At 41.6% G+C, this 19,101-nt stretch overlaps 1 protein-coding gene across 1 annotated transcript; it reads left to right on the forward strand.

The window, feature by feature from the left end:
• Positions 1-14,769: 14,769 nt before the first annotated feature.
• Positions 14,770-18,923, forward strand: Brs3 (bombesin receptor subtype 3). Its single transcript, XM_052171791.1, has 3 exons — positions 14,770-15,203; positions 16,764-17,115; positions 18,510-18,923. Exons 1-3 carry the CDS (start codon positions 14,770-14,772, stop codon positions 18,921-18,923), a joined length of 1,200 nt encoding a protein of 399 aa, XP_052027751.1.
• The last annotated feature ends 178 nt before the right edge of the window (positions 18,924-19,101 follow it).

A 19,101-nucleotide genomic window follows, 5' to 3' on the forward strand; every position in this document is an offset into this window, starting at 1 on the left:
TAAAGGCTGGACTCACAACCAAATAAATAAGAAACACCAGAAATCAGTTACTCCTCCCCATCACCCACCTGGTGTTTTTCTCTGTCAAAGTATCAGTGTCCCTCTCCCTATCAGCAGGCCCCTTTGCCAGATACACCAGAGAGTCCACTGGCAAAAGTGAGAAATACGAGAGAGAACAAACAAGCAGGAGTTTTGAGTAACTGAATAATTTCAGAGGTGAACAAATTTCAGGCTGTTATCCATGGAGTTGACTGCAGATCTGAAGAAACACATCATCTTGCCTCTTCTAGGCAAAGTGTGTTTGGCTGGGGCTTCTGATGGTTTCTGAACCAGCGGATGTAAATGGTCTCATCAAATGGTTTTTTTTTTTTTTTTTTTTTTTTTTTTTTTTTTACTGAGAATGACTTCATGCAATCACTCCTGTTTTCTCCACAAGTCATCTCTGACATTTGATTCATTGTGCCAAGACCCTGCTAAGGATGCTTGCATGTAGGTGGTACTTTACCATACCCAGCTCATTATGAAAATTTACCTGCTGGCAGAAAGTATTCTGGAACAAAGTGCACCATCAATTTTCCTTAGATGCAACAGATACCTAGTAGAAGAGGTGCCTTGGAGTTCAGGAGTTTTGATTTGGTTTGGTGTTATATCTGAGGGCTATTTATTTGGCCAGCTCTAAAATGTTCTATAGTTTGAGGACAGTGTTTCTAGAGATCTAAACAACAAAGGAAATCTCAACTTTCAGTTTCTACAATAAAAAGCAATGCTTGCATGGATTTTATGATTAGGGTCTCATGGGTCCTGATAGGATTTCATTGTTCAAATGGTTTGTTATTTGTTCCAGTTTGATAGGCTTATATTGGGATAACCTCATTGCTTCTCAAGAACTCTGTTCCTCAAGGGTCTCTTTACTGGGACTGCTTGTCTAATTATGGAGGAACAGAGATGCCCTGCAATTTGCAGAAACAAACACCTCTAATAATCAGATCTCAGTCATGTGCATCTAGGTTTGTCTCCTGGGAGTCTGATAGGGGTATTTCTGTGTTCTGCCAAAATGGTAGACCTACTCAATAGTTGTTTTCCTTCTTCTAAAGAGGTTTGGTGACTAATGTCACTGGCCCTGGGTGCCCCTGGGGTGGAAGTGTCACTAATTTCTAATGCAGGAGATAGAACACCTTTTAAAGGAATGAATGGTAGACAAACCCTTTTAGAGAAATCAGTAGGAGCATGGTGTGCAGGTGCCTGTCTTTAATCCCAGCACTGGGAGACAGAGGCAGGTAGATCTCTACAAGTTCAAGGTTGGCCTGGCCTTACAAAACAAAAAGAAAATCAGTAGAAACTTCAATGGGGAACTAATTAAAAGCTGTTATATGAGATATTCGCCACTTGATGGATCTTGGAAAGAGATAATTTCAGCTTAGATTACAGCTCATTGAAAATCTGTAACAGGAGCTGGAGAGCTTAGTGGTTAAGAATGTACAGTAGGTGCAGAGGATCCAAGGGTGGTTCTAAGCGGCCCATGTTGGGCAGCTCACAGTTTCCTGTAACATCAACTCCAGGAGGACTTGACACCTCTGGCGTCTGTGGGCACCTGCATTCATAGCACATATTACACCACAACCCACATACACACATAATTTAAAGTTTAAAATAAAAGGTAAAAGCTATAAAAGCGAATCTTTTATTGTATGTATTCTCTTTTTTTTATAATTTATTTTTCATTGAATATCGTCTTCATTTACATTGCCAGTGGTAAAACCTTTCCCAATATTCCACCTCCTCTAAGACCCCCCAACCCCTCCCCTTCCTCCTTCCCCATGCATCCACATATATGCCTCTCCACCCAACACACTCCCACCTCCCCCCCCTCAGTTTCTCTTTGTTGGGGCCTCTGTTGAGCCTTTACCTGACCAAGGACCATTCCTCCCACTGATGCCCAACAAGGCCTTCCTCTGCCACATTTTTGGCTTAGAACCATGTGTGCCCCTTGGTTGATGGTTCAATCCCTGGGAGTCTTGGGGCATCTGGGTGGCTGAAATAATTGTTTTTCTCATGGAGCTGTAAACCCCTTCAGCTCCTCTGGACCATCCTCCAGCTCCTCCATCGGGGACCCCATGCCCAGTCCAATAGTTGGTTGTTAGCATCTGCCTCTGTATTTGTAAGGCTCTGCCAGGGCCCCTCTGGAGACAACCATGGCATGTTCCTTTTGGTATACACTTCTTGTAGTCCATAGTAGTGTCAGGGTTTGGTGACTGTTTATAGGATGAATCCCCAGGTAGGACAGTCTCTGGGTGGCCTTTACTTCAGTCTCTGCTCCACACATTGTCTCCCTTATTGCTCCTATGGCTATTTTGTTCCCTTTCTTAGAGGAACCGAAGCACCCTCACTTAAGTCCTCCTTCTTGAGCTTGGTGAATTGTAACTTACTTATTTTGAGCTTTTGGGCTAACATCTGCTTATTAGTGAGTGGATACCATGTGTGTTCTTTGGTGACTGGGTTGCCTTGCTCAGGATGACACTTTCTAGTTCCATCCCTTTGCTTAAGAATTGCATGAATTCATTGTTTTGTTTTTTTTTTGAATTCATTGTTTTTAATAGCTGAATAGTACTCCATTGTGTATAAATACCATAATTTCTGTATCCATTCCTCTGTTGAGGGACATCTGGGTTCTTTCCATCTTCTGGATATTATAAATAAGGCAGATATGAACATAGTGGAGCATGTGTCCTTATTACATGTAGGAGCATCTTCTGGGTATATGCTCAGGAGTGGTATAGCTGAGTTCGCTGGTAGTACTATGTCTAATTTTCTGAGGAATCGCCAAACTGATTTCCAGAGTGGTTTTACTGTACTCTCTTTTGTATGTACACTAATAAAATTGAAATTTGCATTGCCAACAAGATAAAAAGAAATCTTAGATTTCTTGCAGCATTTTTGTTTCTCAGCTTCTCCTCACCATGTTGTGGTTCATTATTCCTTGATTGTCGTGTCAGGCTTCTTCCTCCAGGGAGTGCTGGATCATGTCTTCTGATACTGCCACCCTCCTTAGCCTTTTACTTTTCTGTCTAAGCTAAGGAGTTTTGTCTGAGGTTAAGGTATGGTCTTAGAGTGTTTTGGAGCCGCAATAATATATGAACCCTTAGCAGTTAGTTTTGTATTGTATACTAATTGATGTATACAGGTGTCCTGTAGCTTCTTTAAGGGCTTATGCAGTCAACAGGATTATATCAAGGCTCTGCCATATGGCACCGAAGGTGAACCTCACTATACTCAGGAGGATTTGGAACTTTCTGAAATGTGTAGACAGACACAGCATCTTAAGGCTTTAAGACATTGTAGAATCTTTTGGATAGACCTTCATAAGTAGATATGAGTATTTCATAAATATGCCTTAGAATACTTCCACCATTGTAGCCTCTGTGGGCAGTTTGCCCTAGAAACCCCAACAAACATAGCAATTTGAATTTGAGACAGTGTTCAGGGGAACATTGAATCACTTTACTCTGAGCATGTCACCCTGAGCAGGTCATCTACCAGAGTAATCATGCTTTCACAGTCTAGACTCCTACAACCTGGCTAAGATAAAACCCAAGGCAAGTATTGAACTATGATGCAAATAAGAACAAGTGTCCATCAGTAGCCAAGAGAGCTGTTCCAAACCTTTTAGGTCACTGCACTTAGACAGCTGAGAAGCCAAGATTAAGAAATGTAGTAGTAGTAGTAGTAGTAGGAGGAGGAGGAGGAGGAGGAGGAGGAGACGAAGAAGAAGTATATTACAGCCAGCCTACCCCTTTTATTTGGTTATTTACATTTTTGAAGTTCAAGGCCATTTTATTGGAGCTTAAAAGAAAAATCTCAAGGCAAGCAAGCTGAAAGTCTCAGCAATTGCCTGGTGTAGGAAGTTGGAGAAGAAAAAGAACAAGACACATGGAGAAAGTGGATAACTTGAGAGAAAACAAATGGACAAGCTCAGAGTGTTCAGAAAAGCATCCCAGTGCTATTGCTCTACGGGTTTTCTTGACCTGTTGGTGCACTGTAACATCAGTTTTAATCTAGTGGACTTTTCTGTTAGGGACCAAAATCTTTCTAGACTTTGATGCCTGGAACAAGTTTCCTGTTCAGGCCATGCATAGCGAACACACACTTGCAATCCCACTTGCAATCAGAAGGCAGAGGTAGAAAAGCTGCTTTGAGCTCAAAGCCAGGCTGATCTACCGAGTGATTTCCAGGCTAAGAAGGCTAGTCTAACTTAATATAAACAAATGAACCATCAAGCAAGCAAGCAAGCAAATAAACAATCCCCCAGCTCCAGCCGATCAAATCAGAACCATTTCATAGCTACTTCTCTAGATTTCCTTGTATCTCACTAATAATGTATTCATGATCCCAGCACTTCTTCCCCTCCCCCAATTCCTCCCCATCTCTTTAAGCATAGATATGTATTCCAGTGCCCACATGCCAACTGCCTGCTGTGGGCACGCTGTGCCTTTTGATCTGGCCTTGATGCAGATTTGAAGTAATGCAGAACAGAAGTATTTGTAGTGAAAGCTTTCAAGTGTCATCAGCTCCCGCCTATGCTTAGCATCACCTGCTCCCACGGCAGTTCGGAGTTAGTCCAGACCACCTAAATCCCAGCCAAGAGGTCAGTTCACCAAAACTCCATCTTTCTTTATCACTAACATAGGGTATAGAGACTGTTCTGGAAGAAAAAAATACATAGAATCCCCCCTCTAAAAAATAGAGGTCCCACCTCACTGGAGGATGCCACCAGAACACCAACCACAGCCAACACACACAGGCCATCTGACCAGGTGCAAGAGCACCTCATGCTAAGCTACAAGTGCGATTCTAGAAGTCAGGTCAACATCATAGACTTACTGATAACAGAAGAGCAAAGAGGAAATGATACTGGAAAGATGGGAGGAGGATGGAAGAAAGAGGAGGGAGTGGAAAGGAGAGGAAAGGAAGAAGGAAGGGAGAAGGAAGGCTCTGTATCTTCAGTCTTTCTAAGAACTTCAGTGCTGAACCATGTCCTACCACTGGGTGTTCCTCCTGGGCCCGGCAAAAATTCATGGAAGGGCTGGTTCCCATCAGCCTTGCACTATGGCACAGAAACCAGGTTTGACCACACACTGCAAAGCCAAGCCCACAAACTCTAAGGAATCAAATCCAATTGTCCACCACGGATCCTCATGCTCAGAGTTCTTCCCTGATATCCTCTGGTCTCTGATACCCTCTGAGTAGGATAACCTTTCAAAGGACATCACAGGACTCTGGTTGTAGATTGGGCAATCTATGCTGCCTACCACAGAAAAATCAACAGCTGACCTGAAGGTGTCCATAGGAATCTGTAAAGAGATAAAACTGAGGTTTATATTGACTGTCATTAGAAAGGGTCACCTAGATAGGATGCTTGGTGTAGTGTGGAGATAGATGGGAGAGGGCACTGGAGATGGAAACATAGCTGACCATAGGAAGACAAGGCTCATGCAACTGCTAACTCAAAGTCCTACAAAATGAATGTTACACCCCAATTGAAGACTACTTTGGCTGGTGTGTGTGTGTGTGTGTGTGTGTGTGTGTGTGTGTGTGTGCTTGTGTGTATGAGAGAGTGCAGTTCCCTCTTTGACTTTAGGTCACAGCAATAACATAGGACATACAGCAACAGCATCACCCCAGAATTTGGGGAGGTAAGGAAAAATGAAAATGTGAGACCTAGTGCTCAAGAACGCTCAAGGATTTTAAGAAGATGAAAGGGATACATATGCTTTCTTCTAAACACTGGGCTCTGTGTGAACAGACAGGTCACATGCCCATAAGGCTGTTCATATATAGCTAGGAACGATTGTCAACCCCCAGCAGCTACTGTGAAGAGTAGGACAAAAAGGCAGAGGTCTAAGAAGCAGGAGAGACTGCAGTTGGGAGTCGTCAGTGTGAACTCTTGCATCCAGGGTAGGCAGTAATGGGTGAAGGAGGGACTACAACCTGACAAAAGGTGATTGTATTTAGTCACGTGTAGGATTGTTTCCCTAACACAGGAACTATGAATCAAACCTGGGCTTAGATGAACCCTAATGTTTACTCTTCAAAGCCCTCTCCCATGGAATTTTGCTCCGTGATACCTTTGTGTGTAAGGTAGAGGGATGAAGTTAGGGAGTGGAGGCCTTGACATGGATTCCAGGCCACACTTCCACTAGAGTAGGGGTAGTGAATAGTAGCAAATGCAAAACAGAAAGTCCTGGGGGCTCTTTGGGGCTCAGGAGCGGAGCTGGTCCTTCTGAGCATTGGCTCCTTCACGTTTGAATACATTTTTCTCTAGACACTTTCTTATAAGACAGGGCAGAGATGCTGGTGAAGACAAAATGAATGGGGCACCTGCCCTTCCACGTGGCTTGAATCAGATGGTCATAGCATCTGATTGGATGTACCAGGGGAAAGACTTATTTTGAGTGCTTTCTTTTTGCATCTATACTTCAGCCCCACTGTACCCGATTGTCCCAGTGTAAATACTGAGTTCTGCCTGGCTAATTCCTTCTTTGCATCTCTTTGACAGCCCTAGAAGCCATATACTAACGAACCTATTTCCATCCTTAAGCGGCTCACTTCTCAAGAGGCAAAGATAAATCAGTGGGAAGGGGTTTTTGAGACTCCCGCTGTTTAAGGTAAAGGCATAAAAATGATAGTCGACAGTGGATCTGTGGGCAGAGTCAAAAAGGCCTGAGAAGGAGGTGCTATTGGGGACAAGGCAACAACTTTTCCATTACTGTTCTTCCTGGTCTACAGAATACTTTCAGAAAAGTCCCTAACACGGCCAGCCTCTTTGGCAAAACAGTCTCTGAGCTGTCTTTCAGCCCATCACATGAGGCAAGGATCACTATTGATGCACATTTTCTATCACAAATTACCACCCACACTTAGCCCTTCTACATAGATAAAGCTCAAGGATGACAGAAAAGCTGTGAGTAATTCCAGACACCTGCCTCTGTGAAGGCAGAAACACAGCTGCTCTAGCCCAGAAAACGGATCTTCGACACCTTCTGTTCAGGGTCAGAAGACGTTCTCCATTATTTCTGCCATAGTTGGAGAGTTAATAAAGGAGCTTCCTGTTTGCTTTGTGCACTAAGAAGTATCCAGTTGGGCTAGCATCACTAAAGAAGAGGGAGTTAAATGGGGACAGGAAGCCATGGTGTCTCTGCTGTTACCACCGTTTCCTTGACAATGCCAAGTCTCCTGCCAGTGTAATTCTACCCATTCCCTCTCCAGGTTTTTTCCAAGCCAGCTATCAAGGCAGGAAGGTCTGGATCTAAGCTCCCTTCAGTCAGTGTGCAGTGGTTTCTATTGGAAAGAAATAAGTCTCTGGAAAAATGGAGACACTAAAAGCACTTCCTGTCTCTTGCATTTGTGGAGACCAGGGGCAGCAGCTGCCTCCTAGGCCCTCAGAAAAGAGCACTGCAGAGGCATAGGCACAGAAAAGTAGAGGCCTGTAGGGATGCTCTAGACCTCACAGAACATGTGCACCTCCCACCATTTCCTGCTTTCTTTGGATGACCCTAAATCCCAGTATGTCTCACTTCAGATGGCTCTCTTTCTCAACAAGCAAGAATGATTTTTGGATCCATGCCCCTGATAATCCGTGATCCAATGCTTTTCTGAAAAAAAAAAGAAGAGACTGTGAGAATAGGAGAAGAGGCTGTGGGAACATGGGAAGGCTAACAATATTACTTGCCCTGAGCTCTGCAGGGGTATACATGCAGCTGCACCATCTGAGTTAACCTGAAAGAGAGGGAGAGTCTGGTAATCAGAATGTCTAGGCTTGGAGCTGAAAGAAGAAAACAGAGTACCGGGTTCTGGAAAGAGCATTATGGATCCTTATGTAAAGAGGATGGATTGCTTTAGGGGAAGTTGAACCCTTGTTTTCCAGTTTCTGCTTTCACACTTCTCAAAGTCATGCTCATGCAACCTCTCAAGTCTTCATCACTGAGTGCCATTAAGTCAATGCCAAAGGTTCAAGTATCTGTCCCAGATTCATTATCTTGAAACCCAGAGAAATAGAAAAGAGTTACAGTCACCTAAATTCAATATTCTCACCTTGTAAAAGTCAAATATCACTCTTTCATGTATTAAGGAAACCAAAGAACAGCTCCAACCAGACAGCTTCAAGTGCCCAGGACTGTAACAAGTGGAGACTGGATTCGAGAGAATTTTAGAGTAGTGACACTAGAAAATTGATTTTCTGGCTTCATCAGCTTACCCACTTTGGTAATCGTGGTTTTCTTTTGTTTTGGTTTTTTGGTGGTATAACTTATTAAAGCTCTTCCAGGGGGTCAATTTTTGAGGTTATATCTATAATTTAGCATACTAATGAGTACTCAAACATATGTTGTGTACAAGAGATCTTGAAAATGATTCATTGTCCTTTTGTAAATGGTGCCCTATTTCCTAAGAGACAAAGAAAAGTGGACTTGGGTTTGAAGGCTCTTGGCAACTTTTTCTCATCCCTTCTGTTAAGAAATTTCAACTTACTGAGGGAATGTCCATTCCACAACCTTATGTCTACACATGCCCCTATCTGACCAAAAGTAAGATGCCCAAATAGCCCTCACTGCCAGGAGTCTCTGTACAATGGGACACAGTATAGTCTCCTCAGCTTTGTACCACTTGCATATGTGATATCAGTAGACTGGCCAGTGTCTAGGAGAGATACAAGGCATCCTTGATCCCAGGTGGGATGGAGGATGGATCTTAGTTTTCTTGCATTGCTGCACTGGGAAGTTACTCCTGCATGAGGACAGCCCTGATTAAGAAAGCCAGGCTGTGCATCAAGCACCCAGTTTACTCCTTACAACTGCTTCCAAGGCAACATGGTACCTGCTGAGGACAGACAGAGACTGTCCCTCTTACTTTCATTTGAGCTAGATGGCACATTACTCAGCTGGAAGAAAAATGGATTATGTGAAGCCAAGGCATCTCAGAAGTAACAAAAGAAAGAAATGAATGGAAGCATAATTATAGATTCACAGTGCTACGGTCATTTATTGTGCTTGTCAGGAGTCCACAGTCTGCTTCTTGCTAGGATTTCTGTGCATTTTCAAACCTTCAAACTATCTTTATTAGTCGGAGCTCATCTTCATGTTTATTTTCCTCTAAGTGATATTTACTTTGTATCTCATTGTGTTTGATATTTTTTAATATCCTCTGAGTTTGTACTACTACAAATGTTTCTTAGACACCAAAATAAAATGTTATGATGAAGAGGTCATGGACACAATCCCATAGCCCAGAAGTCTATCTTCTAAGAGAGAGCTGTTTTGAGAGTGAATGTGGTCTGGGAAAGTAATTCTCTTGCATTACATTTCCTGGGTTTACATAGTCCAGGAAAGGCACAATACAGACCCTGTTATATATCAGACGATGACATCTTCCTGTCCCCATTTTGGAGATCATAGGTCTTCTACCTATGCATTCAGGCCCTCCCTTAGTCCATTTGGTTAGTGCTGAGTTTAAGGCAAAAGAGTGCTGAATGAGTCCTAGGCCACTCTCTGGTTTTAGTTTCAAGCTGTTTTTCTTACTTTGGGGGTTCTCAACACTAGGTTTAGGACTCCACACTTGCCTTTTTCTACCCATTTCTAAACTTGGAGCAAAGTCACTCTCTTGATAATTTGTGAAATGTGCTTCATTTCTGTGAAGGTTTGAATGACTCTCATAAACTCGTGCTTGGCCCATAGAGAGTGGTGCTCCTAGGAGGTGTGGCCTTTTTGCAATAGGTGTGACCTTGTTGGAAGAACTGTGTCACTGTAGAGGCAGGCCTTGCTCAAGCAAGACCTACTGTGGCACACAATCTCCTTCTGCTGCTCGAGGATCAAAATATAAAACTCTCAGCTCCTTCTCCAGCACCATGTCTGCCTACAGGATGCCATGATCCCCACCATGATGACAATGGACTAAACCTCTGAAACTATAAGCCAGCTCCAATCAATTATTTTCCTTTATAAGAGTTGTCCTGGTCATGGTGTCTCTTCACATTAATAAAACCCAAACTAAGACAATCTCCATCTCTAGATACATGATCTAAGGGTTTTTTTCTTCTCGTACAGGAAGAGACAGAGTCCAGGTAGCTCAAGAATGTTCTGGTTAAGAACACATTGTCATCCTAAACACCCAATGGAAGTTCAAAGGCATGAAGTTTATCTAAATATCTTAAGAGTCAGAATTCATGAGGGTCTGGGGAATTTTCACTTAGGACATCTCTGACCTGAGTCAAACAAAGTGCAGATGACATCTTGAGAAACCACCTTGATTAACGTGCATTGAGAAAGTATGCTATGCTAGAACTAGTCAAAGCATGTGGTTTAGTTGAAACGCCTCTCTCTGATAGAGGAGTGCTTAGGAACACAGACTTCGAAACCTCTATCCATGGCCCATGGCTCAGGTTGGTGTCTTGATTTTTCTAGACCTTCAGCTTCCCCAAATACACCCAGGAATAGCAAAGTCAGTCAAGGGAAAGCAGTAGTGAGATCTTCCTCATCCTGCAGTTGTGAGGTGCATCTTAAGAGGTGAGACCATGCTATCTATTACCCCATGGACCAAAGTGAACAAAAGATACTGGTGGGTAGGGAAGTAGAAACATGAACGTAATTCTTAGCTCTGTTTAAATAAGAGCATCATTAGAATCCTTCTTCTGGGAAATATGGGTAAGAGGGAGATTCCATGCCTTCCTAGGTTGGAAGGAAAAGAACAAGGCCTAGCATAAAAGTGGTGATCACTGGAGAAGGACTGCAGGCCTTGGAGAAATTGTGAGAAAGAATATTAAGATAGTAGAGTGTATTAGTTAGGGTTCTCTAGAGTCACAGAATGTATGGGTAGTCTCTTTATAGTGAGGGAATTTGTTGATGACTTACAGTCTGTAGTCCAGCTCCCCAACAATGGTCAGCACCAGCTGTGGATGGAAGTCCAAGGATCTAGCAGTTGCTAGGTCCCACAAGGCAAGCAAGCAAGGAAGAGTGAGTCTTCCTTCTTCCAATGTCCTTATGTAGGTTTCCAGCAGAGGTGTGGCCCAGATTAAAGCCATGTGCCACCACACCATTAATCCCAGATGACCTTGAACTCAGAGATCTCCTTGTCTTAATCTTCTGGAATTCATAGCCACTACTCTTCAAGATCTCCATGCCAAGATCCAGGTCAGAAACTTGTATTTCTGAGCCTCCAGATTAGGATCATAGGTGAGCCTTCCAATTCTGGATTGTAGTTCATTCCAGATATAGTCAAGTTGACAACTAGGAATAGCCACTACGTAGAGTAACACAGAGAGTGTGTGGAAATGGTGGGACTCAAGGCAACAACTCTGGGCAAAATACCCATTTATGAGCACAATAAAGATGCTTTGAATGACCTAGAAAGATTAAAACATTGCCAATAGCTCTAGCTGGGAACTTCTCACAATCTGCACAGGTATTCAAAAATGCTTGAGATAGAAGACTTGGCAAGAATGTAAATATTCCACATGAGCAAGCATGTGCTACTGCCAGGGAGATTCACATTTTATGGTTGTTTGTGTACTTTCCTTAATTTTTGCGTTAAGCTTTAAAGCTAGGTGCTAAATTTTCTCATCCCTATATCTATTATAAGCATGGGTTTAGTCCTCATGGAATTTCTGGAGAAATGTCTCTGAACATGTCTTCCTCATCCATATCGGAAGGTATCTACCCCCATTCTTATGTTCCTTCCACATTTCCAAACTTCACTGATATCTAATTTTTATATCATGAATTCAGCCAGTTGAGAGTGTCTAGTCTGCATTTTAATCAATCTCTACAGACAGGAAAACATTATTATACCATACCACATAGCTTTAGAATACCCCAGCATGCCTAATAACTTCCTGTGTATCTCAGCACTCATCCTCATTCCAATCTTGTGACCTAGGCTAGATATGTTCCATCTATGTCACATTTGTGTTTCAACTTTTCCTGAATTTTATATTAAGAAATTGTAGCATATGTCTGATGTATTTCATCACTCATATGGTTAACATTCATCCATTTTGTGACAGGTAGGCAGTTTGTTGTTTTTGTTGTTGCATAGTATTCCACTATTAAATAATTCTGCTTTTTATTTTCTCACTGAAGAGCATTTGGATTATTTATAATTCACTTTTATGAAAAAAATCACATTCATCTGCATATTGGTCTCTGTGTGGACATATGCTTTTCATTTATTTTGTGTAGTTACCTAAGACTAGAATTGTGGAGCCATATGGTAAGCATCTGGTCTTCATTAATTGAAGCACCTTAAGCTGGGAATAATAAGTAAAAGGCTGAAAGTAAGTTGTGTAGGTCTGGGACATGTGATTAGGGGTATGGAAGCAAATTCCTGAAAAAGAAAAAGAAAAAGAGAAAAGACATAAAATCAGATGGAGATAAATTCACTTGCCTTGTAATTTGTACATCAGTGTTCAGAAAGCCTAAAATTTTTAGCCACACTAATCACAGCTTATGAGATTAGGCATATGTGAAAGGTTGAGTATAGGGGTACAGGTGGCTACATCTGTTGATAGCCTCCATAAATGTTCACTTTTAGGGAGGTATTCGTCATGACAAGAATGTTTTTATCAAACATTCCACTTAAATGATTCAATTGAATCTACAACTACAATTTGTGTTTATTTCATTTAGTCTCTATGAAGATAATTGTGAGTATTTGTGTCTTCTTAAAGTAGCAAATTGTGCCAATAAGATTTGGGGGGCATGCAATTACAAATAAGAAAAGAGAAACTGGTCATAACGGGAAATACTATTGTAGAGGACATTCAGAAGTCAAACTGCATCTTTTTTTTTAAATTTATTGATATGTTTATTTACATTTCAAATGATTTCCCCTTTTCTGGAACCCCACTCCCTGAAAGTCCCATCAGTCCCCTTCCCTCCCCCTGTTTTCCCACCCAACCCTTCCCACTTCCCTGTTCTGATTTTGCTCTATACTGCTTCACTGAGTCTTTCCAAAACAAGGGGCCACTCCTCCGTTCTTCTTGTACCTCATTTGATGTGTTGATTATGTTTTGGGTATTCCAGTTTTCTAGGTTAATATCCACTTATTAGTGAGTGCATAACATGATTCATCTTTTGAGTCTGGGTTACCTCACTTAGTAAATCCCATTAAGTAAAGAAAAAAACCTACACTTTTTCTTTCTTTTTTAAAATTTTTTTATTGTTTGTTTTACTTATTTACATTTCAAATGTTATCCCCTTTCTGGTTTCCCCTCTGCAAACCCCCTTTCTCCCCCTCCTCCTGTTTCTATGATGCTCCCCCACCCACCCACTTGTGCTTCAGCACACTAGCATTGCCCTACACTGGTGCATCGAGCTGTCACAGGACCAATCCCGTTGGTGCCAGATTAGCCTATCTTGTGCTCCATATGTAGCTGGAGCCATGGGTGTCTCCATGTGTACTCTTTGGTTGGTGCTTTAGTCCCTGGGAGCTCTTTCTTTGAACAGAAGTATCAAAACAAGCATTCTTGCTCTCTGCCTTGTCACCTTTCAGTACCTTGGACTAGAGTTCTAGTAGCCTCTTTCCACTTTCCTGTAACATATATTCTATTTTACACCTCTCCCCATAACACACACACACACACACACACACACACACACACACACACACACACACGCCTCTATATCCATTTTCTGTAAAAATAGGACTTTTTTTCTGGTGCCAAAGTGATGACCTTAATTTTCATTTTTTAAATTGTTTTAGTTGATGCAAACATCATCTACACAATCCTTATCTTGGGAATAATTTATATTATTTTTTCCTCTGGAGAAAGAATAATTTTCATTCTTACAAAACTAACTACTTTGGTCAAGACCTCGAGAGGCATTATTCTGTGTTATTTTGGTTGTAGAATAAGGCAGGTACATTTGAATTTATTTAGAGGAAGAACTCCTTTAAAAGCTTTTTGGAAAAGATTTCTATTTAAGCAGGCAGTCAAATAGAAAGCTCGATTTTATTGAGACCCTAAGAGACAAAATGACTGGTGGTCTGCTTGGCGTTTTCATCACCTGTAGGTTGCTCCAGGGATATGAGGATTGGGAATTACCATGTGTCAGAGTTAGATGGTAAGCCCAGGTCACTGGATTATTGCTTTTGGGAGGTGACATGATCTCTGTCAATGTGTGACTGATTTGTTGCTTCAGTTTCTCTCTGATATTAAATTTTGAGGAGTGGGCTCAAGTTTGTGCTTTGGGGCCATCTATCCTGATTTGTCATATAAAAGAGAGTGCATTCGAGCACTGTGTGATGGGAGATGGTGAGGCTTTTTTTTTTTTTTTTTTTTTTTTTTTTTTTTTTTTTAATTCACTAAGGTCTATCTAGACCATGCTGGGTAGAAATGAAGATACAAGAGATTCTAATAAATAATTAGATGGTTTACCAAGCCTAATTATTCAAAGGATTACCCACCCTCCAAAGGGAAAAACAAGCACAGGGCATTTCTTTAGTCTCCTTTCTCATCTCATGTCATGAGAATGCCAATGAGACTCGTCCATCCTCCTCCTCCCACTTCCTGGTGCCAGATCTGTAAGCGCTTAGCCAAGCATGCTGGGAGACACAGAACCACTAAAGGGAAGGAGTAGCCGGATGTCTTGGGTTTTCTTCCCATTCCGTTCTGTTCTGTTCTCCTGACACCACCTCATTACTAGACGTAGGCACTAGACGTGACAGTCAACTACATTTGAACTGAGCAGAGAAGAGGTAGTGAAGGCAGAGAGTGCAGGAGACATGTCTCAAAGGCAGCCTCAGTCACCTAATCAGACTTTAATTTCCATTACAAATGACACAGAAACATCAAGCTCTGTCGTCTCCAACGATACTACACCTAAAGGATGGACCGGAGACAACTCTCCAGGAATAGAAGCACTGTGTGCCATCTACATCACTTATGCTGTGATCATTTCAGTGGGCATCCTCGGAAATGCTATCCTCATCAAAGTCTTTTTCAAGACTAAATCCATGCAAACAGTTCCAAATATTTTCATCACCAGCCTGGCTTTCGGAGACCTGTTACTTCTGCTGACTTGTGTGCCTGTGGATGCAACCCACTACCTGGCAGAAGGGTGGCTGTTTGGAAAGGTCGGTTGTAAAGTGCTTTCCTTCATCCGGCTCACTTCTGTCGGTGTGTCAGTGTTCACGCTAACAATTCTCAGCGCTGACAGGTGAGTTTCTTTTTTCTGTTCTATTTGCCGGGATGTGAAATTAGGGAGGAGGAAAAAAAAAGAAAGAGAAGCTTGTGCTTACCATTTACTGGCTACCGGTTGGCTTTTCTCACTCTGTAACCTAAATGTTGGATTGAAAAAGCAGCAGCGTTTTAAAATAAAAGTTAGAGTAAAAATGTTAAAATGCCTCTGTTAGCGTCTGAACAGTGCTTGAAAAATATGTGCTTTGGGCTGGGGTTTCCTTTCTTTGACATGTAATTGTTTGCCTGAAAGAATAGCAAACAGTGTTTTTATTTTCCTCCGGCTTATTAAGTCAGGCAAATTGTTGCAGGTGCAAAGAAAAATACTCATGCTTTATACATTAGTGCAGCCTAGTGGTATAACAGAGTCAACATGAAAACATTGATATAGGTGTGAAATGGACCGTGTATGCATTATCACATACCAGAAAGATGGTAAAGAGAGAAAATGCATCTAATTTATTTGAAAGTCCCCAGATTATCTAAAGGGAGGTAAACAGTAAGGTTTTCAGCTCCCTGGCAATTCAGTGTCGTGTCATCATTTAATTCTATTTGCTTTCTCGATGAGCATGGATTAACATTATCATCCCCAGAGAAATAAGTTAATTCTGATGGACTTTTCAAGTCCTGTGGCTATAGCCTGTGAAACAGTCTCACTGTCAGGGAGTTGGGGCTCTGGGTTAGGGTGTTTTTAGCTTGAATACTGTAATATACTGTATAGAATATCTATTGCTGAATAACCATGAAAGCATGAAAAAATGAGGTTCCAAATATTAAATTTTTTGAAAGAAGTCCTTAGATAATCAATACCTGACAGTACTGGATAGCTTTCCATACTGAAATCTAACAGGAGCAAAAGCTTGCTTTGTGTAAATATAATAATAATAATAATAATAATTATTATTATTATTATTATTATGCTGCTGCTGCTGTTGTTGTTGTTGCTTTTACTGGTCTGTATTCTTCTTGAGGGAAGACTCCCTTAAAGGCTACAGGTTTTCAGTTGTCTCTGTCCAAATGAGGAGGCATCATTGCATGGGCCCAACTTCTGATTTTATCCTAATTTCCTCCACTGATCCATTAATTTAGGGAATGAAGTAGCCCTTATGAATGGGGAAAAACATGAGTTCTCTGCTTTTTACTGCTGGAAATCTTTTTTAGAAAGACTAAGATGACTTGCTCTTCCAGGAGAATTAATTTGATTAACACGAGTCATTTATACATACAGGACATCCTTAGAGTACTTATGGCAACACATAGGTGGTGAATTATTCTCAAGTCACACAGAAAAACATGTTGAAAATATCCTAAATAAAAAGTCTTCCCTAAAATTATAAAATTGTGGATCTAGAATGCCTCATGGGAGTGAATAAGGGATAAGATGATTAGCATAAATAAAATCACTAGGTTTATTCTGTGTCTTTGGAACCACATCCAGTTTTAGTTGGTTCTATATGAGTGGAGATAAGGAAGAACTGAATGACTGCTAAAGTCCTATGTGTCACTAATTTCAATTCTGCGTGTGATTCTGTGTTTCTAGATACAGAGCAGTTGTGAAGCCACTTGAACGACAACCCTCCAATGCCGTTTTGAAGACCTGTGCTAAAGCTGGTGGCATCTGGATGATGTCTATGATATTTGCTCTGCCAGAGGCTATATTCTCAAATGTATACACTTTCCAAGATCCTAACAGAAATATGACATTTGAATCATGTAACGCCTACCCTATCTCTGAGAAGCTTCTGCAAGAAATACATTCTCTGTTGTGCTTCTTAGTGTTCTATATTATCCCTCTCTCGATTATCTCTGTCTATTATTCTTTGATTGCCAGGACGCTTTACAAAAGCACCTTGAACATACCGACTGAGGAACAAAGCCATGCCCGAAAGCAGGTATGTATAAATTGGTCCTCCTGCAAATACAGCCTGAATTTAGAAATGAGCCCCCTCCAACCACTCTTCAGTGAGCTGCATTGCATTTATCTGTGTAGAGATCAAACAGCGGTCTACTGTTGTTGGTATGAGGACAGCCTCTCACTTCAGTCTGAAATTTAGCACACACTGTGAGCAATGCTGAGCAGGTTATTTGACCCCTCTGAGCCCCGATTTCTTTATCTGTAAAATGAAGGCGAGGACTAAATGACATAGATAAATATCAATGGTGTGACTATTAGTATTGTAGACAGTGGCCGTATCAGAGCAGTCAGCTATTTATCCTATAGAACAGGAATCTGCATAATGTTAAATCATAAAGCAAAACGTTATTTGCTTTAGCAACTATCACAGAGTAGTAGAAATGTTCAGAACAGTAAGACTGGCAAGACTCATCACATAACTCAATGCAAACTACTGCTACATAGATAAGCAACCTGAGGTCTGAGGACAGTGGAATGAAGTGCCCATGGCAAGAGAACACAGTGACTCATCCGCACTTCAGACCCTTGATGGAGTTAGGTGTGCTCTCCTTTCATAAATCTGTTTAGAATGAAAGAACGAATGCTTAGTACCAAACATTGTCCAGTTTGATTGGTGATTGGAGAGGTTTCCATTGTGCAGAAGAGGGAAGTAGTGCCTTTTACAGAGAGGGGAGAGGCAAAGAGGGCAGAGGGAGATAGAAGTATTCCTTTCTAGGTAGTTAATCAGTTAGTTGCATAGCTGTGTTCATGAGGCTGAAGCTCTATAAGCTCTATAAGCTCTATACTTTGTGTTCACCTGACCCAGCTGTCTTTGTTCTGTCCATGGTTCTATGAGGTACATCTCATATACTAACATGAATATGAAAATTCTCATATATGCTGGGTGGCACCTTTTGTTTTTATTCCTCTTCTGAGACGATCCAAATCCCTATAGACCTAAAACAACTTTAGTACCAACCTGATAACTTTCCTAAACTGCAGAAGACTCTGCTCACCTGTCAGCCTCTGCAGATGCAGTGAACACTGTTCTGAATAGTATCATTCCTTTTAGTGAGATTAAATCACTGGGGATTCCACAGCACTGCTTGAGTTAACTAGAGTGTCTCAACTTCCAAGGACGGTGGGAGGCCTCCGAATGAGAGTTAATGAGACCAAGATCACAGGTTACCATGCCAATTAGTTTGTCATATTCTGTATCCACAGGCAGACTTCCCATGTGTCCCAGCCAGTTAGCTCATAAGCATGTGTTCAAAGAGAGGCCAGGTTTTAACTGTGAATTCCTATGTCAATCTAGAGTTCTTTTTTTTTATTTCTGCCAGCTAAATGATTTTGTGTGTATGTATGTGTTTGTACATTTTTCTCCCCATATAGATTGAATCCCGGAAGAGAATTGCTAAAACGGTATTGGTGCTGGTGGCTCTGTTCGCTCTCTGCTGGTTGCCGAATCACCTCCTGTATCTCTACCACTCATTCACTTTTGAAAGCTACGCAGATCCCTCTGATGTCCCTTTCGTTATTATCATTTTCTCTCGGGTTCTGGCTTTCAGTAATTCCTGCGTGAACCCCTTTGCTCTCTATTGGCTGAGCAAGACCTTCCAGCAGCAGTTTAAAGCTCAGCTCTGCTGCTTCAAGGCAGAGCAGCCCGAGCCTCCTCTTGGTGACATCCCCCTTAACAACCTCACTGTGATGGGGCGGGTCCCAGCTACTAGGAGTGCACACATCTCTGAAATTAGTGTGACCATGTTCAGTGGCAGTGGTGCCAATAAGGGAGAGGACACAGTTTAGATGTTCCATTAAAAATGATTTTCAGTCCCACTGTGTGTATCCAGCTTTAAGCTGTGCATAGTACAGTGTCTGGGTTTTTTGTTGTTCATGGATTGTGTTGAAGTTTTCAGAAAGAATTAACCTTGTAAGTAATAGACAAACCACCATCTTCTTCAAGGTGCAAACAGTAATGCCATTT

This window comes from Apodemus sylvaticus, chromosome X (assembly GCF_947179515.1).
Source record: "Apodemus sylvaticus chromosome X, mApoSyl1.1, whole genome shotgun sequence".
NCBI lineage: Eukaryota > Metazoa > Chordata > Mammalia > Rodentia > Muridae > Apodemus > Apodemus sylvaticus.

What these genes read in the sequence shown, in the direction of transcription:
- Brs3 (XM_052171791.1), top strand. Translation starts at nt 14,770, where the DNA reads ATGTCTCAAAGGCAGCCTCAGTCACCTAATCAGACTTTAATTTCCATT. An exon ending in ACAATTCTCAGCGCTGACAG is followed by an intron (nt 15,204 to 16,763) that starts GTGAGTTTCTTT and finishes CTGTGTTTCTAG; the next exon opens with ATACAGAGCAGTTGTGAAGC. An exon ending in AAAGCCATGCCCGAAAGCAG is followed by an intron (nt 17,116 to 18,509) that starts GTATGTATAAAT and finishes CTCCCCATATAG; the next exon opens with ATTGAATCCCGGAAGAGAAT.